Source organism: Typopeltis vanoorti, chromosome 24 (assembly GCF_054136105.1).
Source record: "Typopeltis vanoorti isolate ZY-2024b chromosome 24, IOZ_Tvanoo_1.0, whole genome shotgun sequence".
NCBI lineage: Eukaryota > Metazoa > Arthropoda > Arachnida > Uropygi > Thelyphonidae > Typopeltis > Typopeltis vanoorti.
The window spans coordinates 7751064-7773036 of record NC_143572.1 but is presented as its reverse complement, the minus strand read 5'-3'; the positions used below and the strand labels follow the sequence as shown (position 1 = coordinate 7773036).

General features: G+C 34.5%; 1 protein-coding gene across 2 annotated transcripts in view; it reads right to left on the bottom strand.

Annotated features, from left to right (window-relative positions):
• The window catches only part of SppL (signal peptide peptidase-like protein), a 391868-nt gene that overhangs the window by 36155 nt on the left and 333740 nt on the right, over positions 1 to 21973 (bottom strand). For both annotated transcript variants that reach the window (XM_090413421.1, XM_090413422.1), the window contains one exon: positions 4368 to 4413. In XM_090413421.1, coding sequence (XP_090269547.1) covers positions 4368 to 4413 — 46 coding nt within the window. The remainder of the gene's footprint in view (positions 1 to 4367; positions 4414 to 21973) is intronic.

The window sequence follows — 21973 nt, the reverse complement described above, 5'->3', positions numbered from 1 at the left end:
TATTCTCTTCCATGATTCAGGTGGGTTCCAGCTATCCATCCTTTCTGACATCTTGTATATGAATGAAGAAGGGTCCAAACTTTTAAATGAAGAGAAGTGTGTGTTAATACATGTAACTTACGGAAAAATATAATTAATTATAAATATGTCAAATTTATCCCGAACACCCTGTATATTGATATTATAGTGGTTGGGCTGCTTTCTCTCTTATTCTATGTAAATTTATTCAAGTAACTAACCACTACTAGCTTTGCATATTGTATTGTTTCTTTTCCATATTTAATTTCCCATTTTCACTAAAAATTGTGCCTGAATATTATTCTATAGGTCTCCATTGAGGATGTAGATACGTCCTGCCTATTTTCTATTATTTCTTTCTGATTGTTGTGCCACATTTTATGATTATGCAGTTCATTTAAGAAATTTCAAAGACTGGATTTATCTCAAAGAGCCGAACACCTTCTATGCATAAAGTAAAGAATGGGAATTAAAATATCCAATTTTGATATCAGGTTTATTTTCATTTTCCTTCATAAAGTGATCTTCTTTCATCTTCTTTTTGCCATCCTAATTTCTGTATTTTGTTCACTTTCATTTAATCTGAGTAGAGTCATTGCAATACACAATTTAAACAAGAGTTGAATGGCAATCCTGAGAGGTGATGTGTAGAAGCAAAAAGTAAGTTTCCAATCTCTTTAATTTTTTAGAGTTTGTTTACCTGTTTAACTATTCTGTATTATGTTATTTAATATACCATAGTAGTTGTCAAACTGACAAGTAGTTTAAGTAGTATAGCATTTATAATGGGATTATTGTTTGCCATTTTTAATTTCTCCAGCATGGGTATTTAAAACAAAAATGGAAGAAAATAAATTCTATAATAGAAATTTTTATTTATTTATTTTCAAATAACCATTTCAGGGAAAAAAACAGAAAAACATTACCTTCATCACTTTCTTCATAGTTTGTATGGTTAATAAGTATAGGAAGATCTGAACCTTGTATTTTTAACCACACAAATTATGAAGAAGGTTAATGTCTCCATGTAAATAATGCTTAGAAATAGCCAAATTAAATCCAATCGATAGTAATAACATTTTGAATAGTATAATACAATATATAATGGATATTGGAATAGGTGATGCAGATCACATAAATGAAGAAATAACTTGGTGGTGGTGGTGGGGGGGGGGGATAAAATGCAGTCAAGTAGAAGGCAATTGAGTTCTAAGTTCTAGCATTGTAACAAGTTAGATATGGATAATACTCATGACAACTTGGATAAAAATAGCTGACCAAGAGTACACCTCCGAATTAAAAAGTTAGAATAATCATAGAAAATGTGCTGGATGATTTGCAATTCTAATTTATTGCATAGAAAATAATTGTTACTAAGAATGAATTAGCATCATCTAAATTTACATACTTTGTAGATTTATATAGGCATGTAAACACATAAAAATGTAATATAAATTATAAGAAAACTGTTATTTGAAAACATTCACAAAATTAGAATAGTTTTTAACATGTTGAAAATTTATTTATCACTAGGTTAGACTATAATAGATTTAGTTTAATCCTTTATCCCAGTGAGAGCAAACAAAGTTTGCGCCTGAAAATATCTTCAGGACTAAATATAGTGTTGTACTATCTTATCCAGTAAGTAGTGCAACACCAAGGCAACTCGTGGCAAAGGTGGAGCAAGCTACCAGGCACTTCTAACCCAGTATCTCCCATAATGCAAAACACATTTCCTATGTGGATATGTATACTGTTATGTACAACACTATATTTAGTCCTGAAGATATTTTCAGGCGCAAACTTTGTTTGCTCTCACTGGGATAAAGGATTAAACTAAATCTATTATAGTCTAACCTAGTGATAAATAAATTTTCAACATCTTTCTCTAAATCCAGAGTAATTTTTAAAAAAAAGGTGATAAACCTTTTGGCAACTCCCATAGGCACAGATGACTTGCTACTGCTTCTGCCTGGTATCTCCAGCTCTGGGCCTGGCTCCCACTGAAGAGACCTCAATAAAGGTCGAAACTAGTCTGGGTAGATGGCCAATCCCTTTAATGCATAACAGTATACATATCCACATAGGAAATGTGTTTTGCATTATGGGAGATACTGGGTTAGAAGTGCCTGGTAGCTTGCTCCACCTTTGCCACGAGTTGCCTTGGTGTTGCACTACTTACTGGATAAGATAGTACAACACTATATTTAGTCCTGAAGATATTTTCAGGCGCAAACTTTGTTTGCTCTCACTGGGATAAAGGATTAAACTAAATCTATTATAGTCTAACCTAGTGATAAATAAATTTTCAACATCTTTCTCTAAATCCAGAGTAATTTTTAAAAAAAAGGTGATAAACCTTTTGGCAACTCCCATAGGCACAGATGACTTGCTACTGCTTCTGCCTGGTATCTCCAGCTCTGGGCCTGGCTCCCACTGAAGAGACCTCAATAAAGGTCGAAACTAGTCTGGGTAGATGGCCAATCCCTTTAATGCATAACAGTATACATATCCACATAGGAAATGTGTTTTGCATTATGGGAGATACTGGGTTAGAAGTGCCTGGTAGCTTGCTCCACCTTTGCCACGAGTTGCCTTGGTGTTGCACTACTTACTGGATAAGATAGTACAACACTATATTTAGTCCTGAAGATATTTTCAGGCGCAAACTTTGTTTGCTCTCACTGGGATAAAGGATTAAACTAAATCTATTATAGTTTTTAACATGGTTCAAAATATTAGAATATTCCAAAATTTTCCAAATAATTTTGAGGAGAGCATAGAAATAGCATATATTTCAGTAGCTGCGGGACTGACTGTGTGAAAGGAATCGTTTGTATGTAGATTTCAGTTAATCATTTGTTAAGCATAGGCAAAACAAGTGACATATCGGAAGCTAAGGAGGAAAACTCAACAGTTTATAGCTAAGGAATTGAAATGTTCTCAAGCAAGAATTTCTCCTCATTTCACCATATTTCACAAAAATTAGGTATTATATATATGCTGAAAAAGAGGGTGATCTCTATTATAAGAGATGAAGGAAAACTAACATAAGAATTACATTCTATACTCTAACTATTGACCAGCAATGGATATCCTAAAAATACGGGACAAAGAATACTATTCTCAAATCTCTCTCCACAGCTGATCCATGACATTCATTATAGAGCCTAAGTCTCCATCCCTTTAATTGGTAAACTTTCACTAAAATTCGCAAATCTCATGACATTAGGGTGACCTTCAAACCCATTACGATGGTATGAAATCTGTTAGGCTCGCCCAAGGATTACAACCCTATTAACAAACATCCTGGAGTTTACAATATTCCATGTTCTTGTGACCTTAATTACATAGGGCAAACATCGAGAAGCTTAGAAATAATACAAAAAGGAGTATATTGCAAACATCAATAACAACAGAGAAGACAACTCAGGTCTGGCATTCCATTTCTCCCACACTCACTACAACATTGAATGGGACAAGAACTTTATGCTATACCTGCAATATCAAAGAGGCTACGATGGTAATCCACTCACAAGGCACTCCCAACAGAAACCAAGGAATGATATTTTGTGTGACATTAGGAAGTCACCTATTAGATCTTTAAACACGTTGGGCTTTAATTTTTCTGTAAACTACTGGGTACACCTGCTGAACAATCAGTGACCATGTGCCAGCTTCCATGCTCCACGTTTCTGTTTTACTTGTATTTTTGTGTAACGGTTCCAACACATTCGGTTTTTAGTTATGTAATGAATCATATTTAAGTGGAAAAACTAGCAGGTTTTATTAAATAATTATCACGACCTATAAACCCAATGTTAGTTATTTTTTTATTCCATTCAGCTATATCATGAGCCTAAATACATGGAAATGACAGTATTCTTAAGAAGACTATAAATAGAAAAATTCTTGATAAAAGACCAAAAGGAAAAACAAGAATAAGATGGAAAGATACCATAATTTCTTTCATATGTAATAGCATAATTTGAAAAATTATGCTATTACATTTTTATGATAATATGCAATACGTTCCCTACATGTTTTTTATATTTCACTAAAACACGAGTTAAATTAAAATATACATTTATTAGCAACGAGTTCCAAATGATGATCAATATATACAATGATAAATCAATGTGCCTATTAAATTTCTCCTTTACCCATCCATTCATTTCAACATTATGATTAATTCAAGTTAGTAAAACAGCTTTTAGAATTTCAATGGTAAATTTTATTTTTCGTGATATGGACAAACCATGTGAGATTACTCTATTTATTATTATTATTATTATTTTGTCACAACTTCAAGCAAATTTAAGTCAATGAGAGGATAGCATGATACTTACTATATCTCCCAATCCTAACATTGAGAAGTGGCCACTGTTATGCATGCTTTAAAAAATAATAATAATAAAATAAAATAAAATGTTAAATACTAATAATGCACAATGCTTTACTTTAACATAGGATATGGATTTCAGTATATAGTAAAAAAAATAACAAAAGTAACAAAGCAGAATATTTGTAAAGGAAGTGTCGCAAGACTGATGGGGAGTCCAATAACTTAAACTGCATGAGCATCTCCTTAAACAAAAAAAGCATACCATGTATATGCATGGCAACATGCATACACATGGTATGCTGTATATGCAAGACAATGTTAAGCTTTCCTCAACCTCATATTTCAGAAATTACTGTTTTCAATTATTCTTCTAGAAACCATATACTCACTATGATGAACTCACAGTGACCACGAGAATAGCTAGTGAATTTCCTTTAGATTGCCAATGTGCCTATGGGGGACTAGGTTGGAATTGCTTTGGTAGTTTGTTAAAGTGAGTGAGTATATTTTATCAGAATGATGTTTTGCTTAGAGTGAGTGACTGCATCTTCTCTTACACCAAAGATCCTAGCATGAATTCTCTCTGCCACCAATTCTGTTAAATAATAAAAAGTTCTGCTTGTAGTAAAATCACGAAAAGATTTTACCATACGATTTTCTCATAAGATTATTGATGGCTATACTAATGTGGATTAAAGTAAACTATTAAAATAAGCAATTCTCACAATGATATACCTTTTTTGCCAAACTTTCAAGTGAGTGAACATTTATTTATTATTATATTTATTTATTTGTTTATTAGTACAGTGATTTGAAACTTCAGACATTGTTTGATCTAATCTACATTTGGTCTTTTCAATCTCTTATGGTGTGTTTCACTTACACAAAAAATTCTTTCAAATCTTGTGTGAGAGACATGTACAAAAAATCTACATCTACAAGACAAAAAAAAAAAAATCACTTAAAAAAAAATACATATGAAGTGATTGCTCCAGAGAGCAGAACAAAAAAGAATGAAGAGAGAAGAAAATATTGCTCCATGCATGTGTAGCTGAACTGATAATTGGTGGTTGATTTCTATGTACATCTTAACAGATTTAGAACCAAGTGGGAGATTCTGCTTCTCTTCTGCCCTCAAGACAAGTTGAGTCCCATGTGGATAACAGCCTTCCACCATTCTCTATCGAAAGCAAACTCTTTCATATGCCAACAGCTTTGAAAGTCTAACACATAAATTCTAAAGACTTTATGTCATGTTAATCTAGGTCGTCTGATGGGTCTTGTATACTCTCCATAGTGCCCTCAAATACAAGGTGAGGAAGTCTGTCAAGTTCCATTTGCACAATGTGACCAAACTAATGGAGTTGATGCTTTTTAACTATGTTAAGAATTGTTGAGTTGGGGATACTCAAATCTTGCAGCACTCCTGCATTTGTCTTATGTTCTGTTCAATGAGTTCTGTTGATTTATCTGCATCTTTTTTTTTTTGGTCCAAGTTTCTGTTTAACAGAGAGCTGTTGATAGTATTATATTTTGTATAATTTTATTTTTAGACTTGTAGGAATTTTGTGGGAGATTATAGATATAAAATAAAACATGGGGCATGGTAATCCGCAGCACATCTGTCAAGTGGATCTGAATCAGTGGATGTCATGAATATTTAGGGATCATGGCAAATTACCTTCTGCCATTATCAGTGCCCAACATGCCCCTATGGTCTTTTGTCTGAAACACATCAGAAGAATCTTAAATAACCTAGATGATAATCAAAATGTCCTGTCTTGATGGTATCTCATTATACTCAAAGATGTGCTTGGAAATAATACCTGTACTATATCATCTCTGCATTCTTTCATACTCAATTGGCATCTATAGCTGCCCTCACCTTCATCCCCTCTAAAATAATAGAAGCATCAACAACAGTCAACTTCTCAAACTGTCTGTAGACCCACCAGATGATCAATGACCTGGTACAGAAACCATCACTGATGTGGATTCCACCACTCTAGATCCAAAGCAAATCTCCTAACCCACATCACTCACCTCTGGATGCATGCAATGGAAAGGCTTGAAGAAACCTGAAATGTTACTCTTGACATTTCCAGCTAATTTAATGAGTCTGGTAAAGGGCCATCTTTGGATCCTTTGATTCACATTCCACTCTCTGTCACTGGGTAGCTATTTTTCTCTGTGGTTGACCACTGCACATTCGGATGGATAGCTTCCTCACCAATGCAGGAGTGCTCCAAGACTGTTCTATCAATTACTCTCTTTCAGTCATAAATTACCTTCTCCTGACAATGAGACAGAGCATTGTCTCATCCAATGACAAACCTCACAGTGCCTAAACATCAGATGTGTCAAGATCTTTTACAATCAGTGCCTTTAAACACAGTACTTGAATGCTATTCATCAATGGGGTGAGGATAACTAAGTCATTTTCAAAACATTGCTGCTGCCCCCAATGGAAAAAGAGGATCTCATTTCACCTCTTACCTTCCCTTGAAAATGCACCAATCAGGTCATATTTCTCTCTTATCAGACTGACCCTTGGCCTACAATATACATACAAGTAAGATTTTACAACTTGCAATGGGTGAGGCAGAAGAATCCAGGGTTATTTCTGGAAAGTAACTGAGGGACTAGTTAGGAAGCATGTGAAGTATAGGTTTTTCTCATGATGTGCAGTAAGTGTGTGTGAAATGAGCTACCAGTGGATGATGTAAGTTCATCTTCAGTGAATGCTTCCAAAGAAAACATGGTAAGTATTAAGGATATTCATGTGGAACTTCAGATAAGAGTGTTTGGGTAGGAATAATATAGGTATATTAAAAATTAAGATATCAGAATATCAAAAGAAAACTAATCTAATATAGAATTGCTGCTTAAATAGATTAAGACAGCAGGGATTAGCAAAACAAGTTTCTCAGTTGTCAGTCACTATTATATTAATAGTTGTAGCCATCACTCTATTATGAAAAGTTAGTAAATGACCAAGGCATGATTGACCCTTCACAAAGCCATGTTTGCCCATCATAGTGTATCATATTCTTATCCATGAATTCTTGAATCTTCTTGATCAATTTTTCCAGTACTTTTTTTTTACCACCACTCCTGAGATTCTGATTGGTCTATAATTTGGAATTAATAATGGGTTATAATAAAGGAATTATTTTGCCTTCTTTCCACTCCATTGGAACATTAGCAGAGCTGAGACTTGAATTCAACAGCATAGTAGACATTGCTAGTTACTTTGCACATTCTCATAAAACCATAAACTGATATCCCATCGAATTCCACAACTACAATAAACCCTCAATTTAAAGGACTTTGGATTTAATAGACAAAATTTCTGGTCCATATGCCACATGTGAAAATTAACATCCTGTTAATTTTAAAATGCTTTTAACCAAGATTTGCTTATAATTAAATTAACAGGTTATTTTTTGTTATTAATTTGCTGTTATTTTTAACAAATTTTGCCATTATATGTTGGAAAAACACTGTAGTAATTTAGCCGACATAAATGAGTCACCACTCATAAAACATGTTTGGTGAATGGTTAGGACGTGATCACATTGTAATTGGTTCTTTTGTCGCATGGCGTGATTTTCTGTGGCAGTTTTATTACAAACGTTTTCATAATTTTAGGGAGTTAATTATAAAAAAAACAGCAGAATTCAAAAGTTCAAAAAAAAAAAACTTCATAGTTTTTTCAAAGCAGGATTACCTAAACCAAGTGCCTCAACATTGAACATTAACTTCAATCTAACTTATCTGAAAATTGTGTTAAAAATTATGTTTAAAACAATTTTTTTGTTATTACAGTGCTAATATTGATAAAATTGCAGTATGATGTTGCAGATATTTTTATTTTAAAAAATTCGCAATTTAATGGACTTTCGATTTAACGGACACCCCTTATTCCCTATTAGCGTTAAATCGAGGTTTACTGTATATTTACATTGATCAGATACTGCAATATACTAAAAACCTCCAATTCATTCACCTCTGTTCCATCATAGACATATGACAGAGGCTGTGACAAGTGTGATAGAGGCTGTCACATATGTCACAGCATTAACCTAATTTGGATGATATACCCTTGCTAAGTGGTCACTCAGTAATTCAATAATTTCATCTGCTTCTCTTACCTTGTCACCATCAGCACTCATTAAGGTTATTCTTCCATAGTCATTCTTCTTCTTACTTGACACATAATGAAAGAACTCTTTGTTTGGGATTTCCCTTGGCCTGCTTGGCCAGTTTATTCTCTTAATCTGATTTTGCCTTCCTTACCATGCTTGTCATCTTTCCTGCCTATCCCTTATAGCTTGCTGCTCATCTTTCTCCTTATATACCTCCAAAATTTCTTTTTTTTTGCAGCTTATTCTTAATTATACTACTCATCCATCTAACTCTTACTTGATTTATCCTCTTTACCTTAGGTATACAATTCAATATTATTTCCTCTAGATGTTTCTTAGCTATCTCCAATACACCACTAACATCCTACCGTCGCAGGTTTTTATGACATTGCATAGCTTCAAGTTTCCACCTCAGCATGTCATAATCACCTACCTTGTAGTTCCACATATATCCATTGACAGTACATTCCTCATGTTTTGAAATCTCCCAAGTCAAGACCGCATGATCACTTGCTCCAATCAGAGGTAATGTAGCCACCTTGGTTAAGGATAGCTCTTCTGTTCCTATGACGAGGTCTAATACTCTCGCACCCTTAGACCCCCTCCATTATATGTTGCTTTAAGTAGCTATCTCTCAGTAAGTGTATAAATTTCATTTCCTTCCTGCTATGTGATCTTTTTTCCTTCCAATCTAAATCTGCATAGTTGAAGTTCCTTATAATAATAATTCAACCTGTACTCATTGTACTAATTTGCCAATGCATGTCTTCCAGATCATCCGTGAGACTTACTGGCCTATGGCAACAACCACCTAGCCATCAAACCCCTATTCTTTTGGACTGCATTTCATCTGCTATCATCAGCAGTATGCCATCCCATCGCTGTCCTCTCTGAAAATACTAAACCCTTCACATTCTATCCCTCTGATGACTTCATCTGCTGATAGCCACGTCTCACTAATGCTATAACATTTGGCAAGGCTGCATTAACAAATGCCAAAACTCCTCCCTCTTGTTCCTAATACTTCAGGTATTAGTATACAGAATGCAGCACTCCTTTAAGCCCCAACCTCTCTTACTTCCTGGTTTCACTACCCTATTCAATATTATTGCTTGAGAGACTAGATTCCACACTTGTTGGTCATTCTCACACTCAATTGTCTCATCGGTGCCTGCCCGCCCACCCACCCACACACCTTATTTCACTCTAATTGATATTTCACTCAAGTTTTCCCAAATTTGTGATTCAGCATGATCAGTGAATAAAGCTCTCTAGTTTGCAGTATATGTATGCAGTAATGTGCTAATGTCTATCAAAGGTTATATCTATTAGTGCCATTCATAAGATGTACAAGCAAATTAGATTTCCACTTGTAATGACTGATGTAAAGTAATAGAATAAAGTGTAAATAGTATGAGAAAATAAGAAAAAAAAAAAAGTTTAATATTCAATCTTCTATATGAAGAGAAGATGACTGACCAGTGGTGTCTTTTTTCTTCTCATAAAGCTTCAATAACAGACTAAATGTATCATCCATTTCCCTTTGGACTTACAAGCATTAAAAGTCCAAGCATTAGGATCCATCCTCCAATTGCTTTGATCATCTTCATATTGACATCAAAAATGTCTTTACCAGCATTTCCAGAATTTTTCATCATGATAAAGCATTACATTATGAAAGTGTCATGTTGAAGAGTGCTGCATGTACATGTAGCTAGGAAAAATTATGGTTAAAGACATTTTTAAGCTGTAACACAAAAAATCAACTTCAAAAAGTTCTAAATATGATGAAGGTTATTATGTATCCAATACAGCATTTTTTTAAAAGATAATTATTGGGTTGGTACCAGATGGTAATTTTTTTCTTTATAATTTTCAAAACTGACCATAAAACTGGCACTATTTCAAACAATAATATATTGTTGAGGTGATAGATTGTGAAATGGTGGCAGGTGTCTGTCATATTCTCTTCATCAGTTGCTGTTTAGTATTACTGACAGTTTGTATCAGTTATTTCTGACTGACTAAGGGCTGAAATTGACTTTGCACTCAGTCTCTAAAAGATAGATCTGAAATAGCCTTTTTAGCCTAGCCCTATAAAACAGACAAAATACTGCAGGTTTATAGTTTATATCTTTGTGCCTGTGAAGATGTCTATTATCCCTAGATGATTTCTACCTCTAAACAACAACATAAAGGATAATGCGTCATCCATACAAGGTTGTGGAGCAATGCCAGCCTGGCTGGCCGAGTGGTTAGCGTATCCGCTCTCCAGCCAAAAGGCTGCGGGTTCGAATCCCACCGTGGGCATAGATGTTTGTGATTGTCTGTGGAAATACTGGTGGTGGTCAGTGGTCGATGGCGTTGGTGTAGTTGCAGTCAGTTTGGGGATTGAGTAGTGGAGACAGAGTTGTGGAGCGGGTGCCCTCCCTGGAGGTGTCAAATAATAATAATAAATACATATAGATAGGTGATCAACAGGTGCATGAGCAACACAAACACAGTGGCCAAGAAGGGTGACCAGCATGGTAAGAAGAAACCAAATTATAAAGGGTAAATTTGATGAACATCAAATATAATCTTTGATGTCAATCTTTTACTTGCCTCATAAGAATGTGGAGAGCAAACAAATGATTATGGAAGGATAATTTTAATGAATGCTGAAGGCAGGGAGGTGGCAAACAGAAAACTGCTGGATTGCTGTGTGATTAAATTGCAAAGGCACATAACCATATGGATATACTGCACTGACCAGTGCAAGATCAAGGCACATGCCCAAAGCACAAAAATAATAAAAGGCAAATGGAATAATCATCTGACATAGCAAACACAAAAATGCATTATAATATAATTGCACCAGTTTCTGAATGGTCCATAATTCTGTTAAGTATTGGAGGGCAATTTTATTTATTTATTTTTTTTTTTTTTTTAACAGGAGAAGAGGTCATTTTTTTTTTTTTTACCCTATAGATACTGCAAAATGTTAATGTGAACATGCTCATGGGATGGGATATTAATCCATATATTACAAAAATGTGCTAGGAAACTGGAAATATATGGTCAGTGTGAAAATGAATAATGAAAAAAAAAAAAAATATATATATATATTGTGTGTGTATATAATGAAACCAAACAGCTGAACTATTGCCTAAATCTGCCCATGCACACAAATAACTAGTTGATTTCAATAGCAATCTACTTGCATGGGGACAAAATAACATGTAAAAACTTTCAGACTGTATTCAAGTAAAATAATGAAAATTTCTTGATCTGTTGGTCAAAATTTAGTGCAGTTTTTGAACTTAAAAATAGTAATTTCCGCACTGTCTACATCACCATTCTGAAACTAATTAATAGTTTTAATGGAACATTAGCACTAGACATATTAAAGTACATTTCATGTAACAAAAATTATATAGAATTTATTCAAAAACTCCAATATAAAGGGTGATTGAAATTAAAGTATCCCTGTTTAAGTCCTTGTGGATCACCATCCAGTTATCCAAATGCGAAACTTTGCAGGAATACATTGGACATCATGCGAACACGGCATCTGAAGAAAAAAGTTCCAAAATTCACCACCAAGGGCACGTAAACACAAAATGAACGGAATTAGCATATCATGCAACTCAGAAAGTGCCAGGAGGGTTTAAAAAGATGGATGTGAGATTTTTCCATCATTCTGGTGTTAATACCATCCACAGTGATGACATTCACCCCCCCCCCCCCCCAACATACTTTGCTTGTTAGACTGTTTGTCAACGAGGTTCACTATCTCCATATGCTGTGTGACAAATGATTAGTCGTTTGGAAAAAACCAAGATCGTTAGAGGTTAGACCTGGCAGAGGTCACAAACCAATCAACTCAAAACGAGTGAATGAAGTTGCTACTGCCATTCTGGAGGCAGTCCATGAATAATAGTTTTGGTTCCTGCAATGCACATGGCTGTATTATGACACATGGATATGCCTCACACAACTGCCTGGAAAATTCTATGGAAGATTCTGCATTTCTACCTATATAAGAAAACCCTGATACAGGAGATGTGCCCGCAGGACGCCGCATGGCAATGGTTGTGTAAAATCTCACACGATAAGTTAATTTAGTTAACTTGTTATGCTCGATTCTACAAGGTGTCAAATCAAAATAACATGGAAAATAAGATGTACAAATGTTCTTCGAATGTATATTAACTACTTTGTGCAATATATTCAATATTACCTGTGAAACTATAGTGTTTAAAAATAGAGGAAAGGGATTATGCCTTATTAGTATGGTGAGTCAGCAAAAAATATAAAAGAGGATATTAAGCTGGCCAGATTAAGGAATGAATAAGTTAAGTACATCGGAAAAGAAAGATTCGCAACAACTCGTGAACAATTAAGCAACTAAAACAAAGACTTTTGGCAAGAGACAACCCAAGTGACATCATCATGAAAGAGGGTAATCATGGACACTTCAGAGTAGAAACAAAGAATGAGGAGGATATTTAAGGGACTGATAGGGGAGAAAAAAGGGGGCAAGTCTTTTTTCGGCTGTACTGGAAGAGAAAGAAGAAGTGATGACTAGGAGCTCATGGCTGGAGGTTTGGTAGTTCGTACATCGTGACAGTGATGGTTTATCTTCGGAGTTTTGTTGACGGCGAGTCTCTCTGAAGTTTTCCGGGTAGATTCCAAGGTAAGTCTGACAATGTATTCTGCTATATAGCAGACCAAATCAAGAATGACTGTCAGGGTTCGATGGAAACACATCGAAGGTGAAATCAAAGTTTCTCCAGGCACCTACTGGAGAAACAAATTGTAGCAGCCAGCCAAACTGAGCTGGTTTGGCCTGAGTTGTAAACGATATCGTTTACAACTCAGGACAAAAACAACCACGACAGTATACAGAGTACAGAAACATCCAAGTTAAAGAAAAAAGTATACAGATCAAGGCAAAGATTCAAGATGTCCCGATGGAAACTTTGTTCGTGGTAAAGGACTGTTTATATATATATAAAAAAAAAAAACTGTGAGTAAGCACATTATATCGATATTTCCTGGATTGTTCATATGTAAAAATTGTGTGGTCTGAAAAGTTCTCGGCCAAACAAAGAAAAAACGAATTTATAATTTCAAAATTATTTTTATTTTTTTTCAACATAATCTCCCTTAAGACTAATACATTTATTCCAGTGATGCGCCAGCTCCATAATCAATTACAATAAATATTAAAAACTTACTAAATATCTTTTTTTTCTTAATTTTTTTTTTGTTGTTGTTGCACTGTGTACATATTACAAATAACTGTCAAGTCTAAAACTTGTCTATCTATAGATGACATAATGACATAAATCAAGAAATGCAATATAAGATGGAAATGTAAATATTCTCAAATGAAGAGAATAAACATGCAGACTTGAGCTAGGAAATAGCCAAGTATTAAGAATTTTGAGTTTAAAAGGGGTATATATGTGGAATTGAAAACATTTATTTAGTAATACCAGATTTGTATTCGAAACATGCCAAACGTCTGTCTGGCACATATTCCACATGGAGGCTTTGCTAAACAATTATTTTATAAGTTTTAATCTCTACTATCTTTGTTCCTTATAATTCCGGTGTCTGAAAAGTTCTCGGCCTAACAACAAAAAACAAAAAGAATTTATAATTTCAAAATTATTTTTATTTTTCAACATAATCTCCCTTAAGACTAATACATTTATTCCAACGATACTCCAGCTCCATTATCCTGTCCCTGTAGTGGTTCTTAGTAAGATCTGCAAAATACCCCTCTACAGCTGCAATCATCTCTTGATTTGAAGAAAAACGCTGACCAGTGAGGAAGAGTTTTAGTTTTGGGAAGAGATAAAAGTCAGAGGGGAACCAAATCTGGGGAATAAGGTGGATGTTCCAACAATTCATGGTGCAAATCCCTTAATTTTCCCATTGCCAAAACACCTTTGTGTGCAGGTGCATTGTCCTGATGAAAGATGATTTTTCTTCTGCAAAGTGGGTTTGCAGAAGAAAAAAATCTCACTACTTTTTTCGTCTAGTCTGTTAAAAGATCGCAATAATATTCACAGTTATTGTTCTACCCTTTTCAAGATAATTAATAAACAAAATTCCTTTAGCATCCCAAAACACCGAACCCATGACCTTTCCTGCTGATGGAACCGACTTTGGTGCTGAACAATCGGCTTCTGTCCATTGTTTTGATTGCTGTTTGGATTCTGATGTGTAATGGTGAATCCAAGTCTCATCCATAGTAATAAATCGATGCACAAAATTAATTTTATTCTTGTTAAAATGCTCCAAGCACTGTTCAGAGATTTTCATGCAAGTGCATTTTTGATCTGCTGTGAGCAAGTGCAGCACCCATCTTGCGTAAAGCTTTTTCATTTACAATTTTTCATGCAAAATATATTGTACACGTTCTTTTGAAATGCCTATAGTCTCAGAAATTTCACGCAATTTGACTTACTGGTCATCCAATATCATATTTTGCACTTGATCAATGATTTCTGGCGTTGTTACACTTTTTGGACTGCCTTCATGTGGATCAACTTCAAGGCTGGTATGGCTACGTTTAAACTCGGCAGCCCTTTTCTTAATTGTTAGAAACAAAGGAAAAGAGTGCCCATAAACTTTTATTAACTTCAAATGAATTTCTTTTGCCATTAAACCTTCTTTTACAAAGAATTTTATATCTGCACGATACTCTATCCATTTCAAGGGATATAGACAACATTTTTGCTTCAGACAGCTGACTTACAATTTCACATGGATACTTAAGACATATGTACCAACTTAGAAAAAAAAAAAATCTTGACGATAGTGTTGCTATCTATGGTCAAGGCTGAGAACTTTTCAGACCACCCTTGTGCATAGCTTTATAATGTTTTCATTCCAAAATGCATAAACTTATGTTTTACCACATTAAACCAGCAACGAACTGAAGTAATTCTGATTCAGTGTGGGACCAGATTGAAAAACATCATCAACAAAATGCAACCATATATGAAGCTGTGTCAAAGAGTTTTTTTCTAGATGTGCCATGAAATAATCAGTTAAGATTTGTAAGATAGGACTGTCCATTGCTATTCCTTCTATTTGTTTGAATAACTTATTATGCCATGTAAAATGACCTGCGTTATTGGTAAATTTAAATAGGTTGACAATGTCTTCTGGGAAATCAGATTGTAAAAACTGAAAAGTCTCTTGTAATGGTATGTTGGTGAATAGGGAGACCCAATGGTCAGCAACCTTTTTGGAGCGAAGAGCCATTTTTAAAATTATATCTGTTAAAAAAAATTAAAACAAATATTTGACAAATCGGTGGGTTTATGAATTCTTGCATTATCCATGATAATCCAAGACGAATGTAAAGAAGAATTATCGCATATGATTTCAAAGTGTTCAAACATGAAAGTATTAAATTTTTCAGCATTGCATGTATTATTTTCAAATGTAAAATATCCTTGACTTAATGTAAAATGTCCTTAATTTATTGCAAATGCTATACATGTATGTAGGGTTTTTTAGTTCCTAATTTAATAAATAACATTCATTTTGTATTATTCAAAAATAGATTGTTTAATAACGAAAAGAGCCGCAATTATTCATTCAAAGAGCCGTATGCAGCTCTGGAGCCACAGGTTGCCGACCGCTGGGGGAGACCACATCAAAATAAACATAATCTCATTATTAGACAAATGTAGATCTTTTATATTTTCTCTTTGAAGTGAAGACTGTTTTTGATATAAAGGACTTTGTTATATATGTTTTTGATCTTATCTTCAGAATCTCACTAGCCATACCAGTGAGATTCCATAGCTGTTTTGCAAGATAGTAAGTTGGAGAACCAAGAGCCAATACAGTTCACTATTTGGAGTGTAGTGGGCTGCCATCCTTATGCATTTTAGAAAGACCATAGAGATGAGGCAGATGGGCATGATGAATTCATATCTTCTCAATAGCAGTAGCATCCTACAACTCTACATTGTCTAATGATTTATTTAATTTATTGATTTCATATTTTGTTAGATACCTGCTGATAACACTGTAGTTACTCGATGACATTCAACATTGGCATTACCTTTATCAAACTTTGTGATGACAACACTGGTGTTCTGGTGCAAGGAGCAAACAGCTTGTTCTTCTGAGAAGGGTATATTCAAAGGAGGTGGTTTTGCTTTGTACAAAATTTGAGCAGTCCCAAAAATTAATTTATTAGCTTCATCAATGTAATTCTCTGATACTCTTTTCTACATTTACCATGATTTGTAAGCAAGGTATACATTAAACTGTTTTAATAATAACTGCTTAATTCTAAATAGATGATTCATTAACTTTTTTTTTTCTTCGTGGAGATAAAGACAGTTAATTTAATTATAACGATAAATTAAATTTTGCAACAGAGTTTTAAAAGAAACTATTACATTATGGAGGGGTGGGAAGAAATGATATATGTTTATTTATCCCAATTTCTTTTTTTCTAAGATTGCATAATACATAAGTCATGTAATTTATGAAAAAAATAATGTGGTGCATCAGAATGAAAGTCATCAGATGGTCCACACTAGGCTGCTTGTCTTACCTATGGCAGTGTCCCAAGAAGGCAACATAGTACCATTAAAAAAAAGCAGGTTCAAGGACAGAGGTAGAAAATTACAGACCGATAGGTATCTCAGAAGTGAGTACTTAAAAGTACTCCAAAGATTTGTTAAGGGTCAGGAGCTGGTAGATAAAAATATGAAAATAGTGACAGCTGAGCTGGATAACGGAAATGGTTACAACAAGATATTTATTGCTGGACTTTGCAAAGGAATTTGATGAGCTACCACATGGAACTGTATCATATTAATGGAACAAATGGTGGATGGATATGAAGTTGAACCTCATGGTATGGATAAGATCGGCCTTCAGAACACATGCGATTTACAGACAAAATATATTGTTGTGGTGGTGGTGGTGGATGAAAGATAGCATTAATGGTAGCTATGTGTAGTAGAAGAATTAAGTAGTAGGGGGAGATAGCTAGATGTGTGTAGTGGAGTCAAGTACAATGCCGTCCCGTGATGAGTCCTTGGAGGTGTCACACAGTAATAATAATAAAACTGGCTTGGCTTCTATCTTCACATTAATTCAGTGTTTTGGCTGACTCCCTACCATATTAGCTCTGTTGCTATTTCTATATGTAACATGATATCTTCCCTAAAATTTGTGCATAAACAGTAAAAACATTTCAGGTGTTCTTTAGGATCTCAATTCAGAATGTAGTCAATATTTTCCAAGTTCCTGGCATTTTTGATGTAATTCCCATGGATATGAATAATATTGCAGATAGTGTCGTATCCAATTTTATATCAAACCATCTTTGTGAACAATTCCTTCAATTTAATTATTAAATTACAATATCTTTTAAAGCAGTCCAGATAAATGTTTCATTTTTATGCACAGTGATGAGAAGATGAGGGTATCCATGGAAGTTGAGAAAGCATGCAGTCAAGAAAGGATGAAAATCTAGATATTTCACTCATAGAGGAGTGCATTATTGGAATGGACTGCCACTGCCTCCAGTGGCAGTCCATTCCAATAATCCAAGGTGGAGTGAATGAATTCAAGAAAAGGTACGACCGTGGATGCAGACATGTAGCCTCCTTGATGAGTCTTTAACTCCCCGGAGGTCTGTCTTAATAATATATATACAAGCTCTATGCTTACAACACAAGTGCAGACCATAATGGCACATAATGCTCTGCATAGTGTGATATTAACACCATATAATTCTGGTATTTTTAATTGGCTTCTCTCTCTCTCTCTCTCTCTCAGTACTTCCATGATTTATCAAATATTTAAGTAAAAATCTGATTATGACACCCACTTTTATGACTGAATGGATCTTGTTCTTCCACATTTCCCTTCCAGAAATTTACCTAACTCCTTCTTTCAAATATGCTTCCATAAATACTGAGTAGTTAAATTTATGTATACAGTGGTATCTCGCTAATCTGAACCCTCCAGTAATCCGAACTGCGGTTTGAAAGGGAAAAAAAGTTTTATTTATTACGTATTATTTTGTGTACTATTATTTTTATTTAATAATTATTAGTTTAACTATTATTATTTATTTTATTATTATTACAGTACAGTATAACTATGGTGACACACAAAAAGAGGAAATTCAAAACGTGCATAATTTGGTTAAAAACATAAATCCAAATGTTGAAATTTCACAAACAGATGTTATGGAATGGATTACAAGTAGAACCGAAAGTGAATTCGAAATCAAATCAGATGCTGAAATTATAAATATGACGATACAGAATGAATTAGAAGATGATGATGACGATAAAGAACTCGAAGAAAAAAAGTGAAACACGAAGAGGTAATTGACAGTTTAATGTGTGTATAGAATGGGCTAAGCAGAATGATGCACCATTCCACAAAATATTATTGCTAATGCACTCTCCGAGAAAAAGCATTCGAAAAAAGCAAAAGAAAATTAGTGACTTATTTACAAAGAAATAAGAAAAACTTTTTTTTTTTGTATTATTTTGTGAAACTTTTTTTTGTGTTGTGTACAAGAAAGTGATACCTTTCACGCAAATTAAGTTATGTACTGAACTATGCAATTTTATTAAATCAGAATCCTCAACAATACAAATACAGATAGATACAAGCTAATTTTTTTACTAGAATAAACTTGTGTGCTGTGTTATTTTTTAAGTTTTACATTACAGTACAGTAGCTTTTTTTCCTATCAGTTACTTCATTTATTTACAGAATTAAATTGATGTTAGAATCTGATTATTTTGGTCTTAAGCTCTAGTTGCTATTGTATCTCTGGGGAAAATTCACTAATCCGAACTTTTCCATAATCCGAATGAGCACGGCTTTTATTAGTTCGGATTAGCGAGGTACCACTGTAATTCTATTGTTCAATTTGATTCCTTTTTTACAAATGGGCAACTCCATGTAGTCTGAAGACTACATGGAGTTGCCTATATTACAATCATTCTCAATTCAGCTGTCAGAATTATATATATTATTATTGTTGTAATATAGGCAACTCCATGTAGTCTGAAGACTCATCAAAGAAGACCCAAACTATCTACTTAATCTATTATACCTCTCCTTGAACACATTAACAGACAAAGCACCCACAACTGACTCTGACAACCCATTCCACTCATAACTCACCAAAGCAAAAAATCTAGTACTCACACCCCTACTAACCACAACCTTTATTCAAATCCAGGGATGATCCCTTGTTCTGGTTCTTTTAGCCAAGTGTTGAAACATTTCCCCTACATCAATCCTATAAAACACTTACATGTATTACCTATAGCAACTTACATGTTTCTATCATATCCCCTCTTTTTCTCCTACCAACCAACTTCTGGAATACACATTCCCTCAATCTATCCTCATAGGGAACATTCCACAGACCACTCGCAATCTTGGTTACTCGCCTCTGAATCCTCTTCACTCTTTCCTCATCCCCAATAAATGCAAGGAGACCAGATCTGAGCACAGTAATCCAGGTGTGGATGTACCAAGGCCTTATAAAGAGGAATAACAACTTTCTTATCTCTACTTGTTAATGTGTTCTTCAATAACCAAGAAATCGTATGGGCTACCTTAGCAATGTCCTCCAAACTTCAACTCTCTGTCTAAATCTCTTAAATCTCCTAAATCTCTGGCTTTATCTATTTTCTGGAGTACAGTTACATCAAAGTGGCACACAGCATGTAACCTATTTATCCCAAAATGTATCATTTTACATTTCTCAACATTAAACCGACACCCTATTTAAACCACATTACCTTAATTAACTATTACTCTACCTAATTTCACATCATCAGCAAACAACTGAATATTTCCTTTTAGGTTATTTCCTATATCATTATATATAAATTAAACAGCAGTGGTACCAGCACTGAACCTTGGGGCACACCACTATTTACCTGTTTTCGCCTTGATTCTGCCTCTCCATATACAACACATTTTGATATCTGTCCATCAGTCACCCTCTTATTCACTTAATCAGTGTCGTATTCATCTCTTGGAGAGTGGTGAGCCACACTCCAAGCAAAAAATCTACTCTTCACTTCCTTACACCACCTCCAAAAGTGATCCCCTAATTTTTTTTTTTTTTTTTATCTCTCTCTCTATTCATCATGCATATGAAATTCTTTTCCAGCTATCATATAATACAAATCGGGTGCTTAAGGGTCAAAGCTGTATAACTGAGAGGAAGACTTCTACATAACCTTTAAAGGAATGCGGAGAACCGACCATGACCTAATGTCCAATCCTCACCTTCTCATGGTGCACCCTGTTGGGTATCTACCTGGATACTGAACAAACGAGGATGGGCTGGCAATATGGGATTTAGCTGACCAAATTGTATTCTTATTGGCTTAAACCAATGTAAAAAATGATGGTACAACATAACAAAATTTCATGCCGGCTGGGGGCGTCGCCCGGTTAAACAAGGCCCCCGTTGTTTTCGCCAGGGAACCAGGGCAAACAACGAAAAGTCAGCTACTGGAACAAATCTGAAAGCACACCCCAACTCAACATCACCAAAGTTAAAGATCGGTACTATCAACATAAGAAGATTGAATGGAAAAGAAATGGAGCTAGCTGAGGAATTGGATAAGTACCAGATCAACATAATAGGGGTGACTGAAACAAAAAAGACGAAAACTGGTGAGATCTTTCTGAGCAATAAATACAAAATGTTATATTCAGGAAATGACAATCAAGGAAAAGAAGGAGTAGCCATAGTATTCAACACAAAATATGAGGCTAATCTTCTTGAATGGCAGGCAGTCTCAAGTAGAGTGATGTGGGCTAATATCACAATGAGGAATTGGAAATGAGACTTATTTGTGCCTATGATCCCACAGAAGGTTCTACTAAGGTAGAAGTAGAGGAATTTTTTGATGATTTAGAAAATGTAACTGACACAATGAAAAAGGAAAAGTTGGTCTTTGTTGGGGATCTTAAATAGCAGAGTAGGAAATGATTGTCAGACATACAAAAATATATTGGGAAAATTTGGAGAAAAGAGCAAAGCTAATAATAACAGCAAATATTTATTGAATTTCTGCTCAGGACATGGACTGGTTATTACTAACACCATGTTCCAACATAAAAATGTGCACGAATTCACATGGAGAGAAAAAGCAACGAATAAGAAAAGTCTCATTGACTATGTTATTGTTGATAATGATGTTTTCTCCCTGGTGCAGGACACCAGAGTGTACAGAGGATTTGAAATTGGAAGTGATCACTATTTAGTCTAGAGCAGGATAAAATTGAATTTCATATTGAAAAGAATAACATATAAGAAAGTTTTAAAGCAAATAAAAGTTGAGCAGCTCTCAGATGTGAACTGTAGACTAAAATACACAAAGATTATATACAGATATTATATAAAGATTAAATACACAAAGGAGTAGATGATATT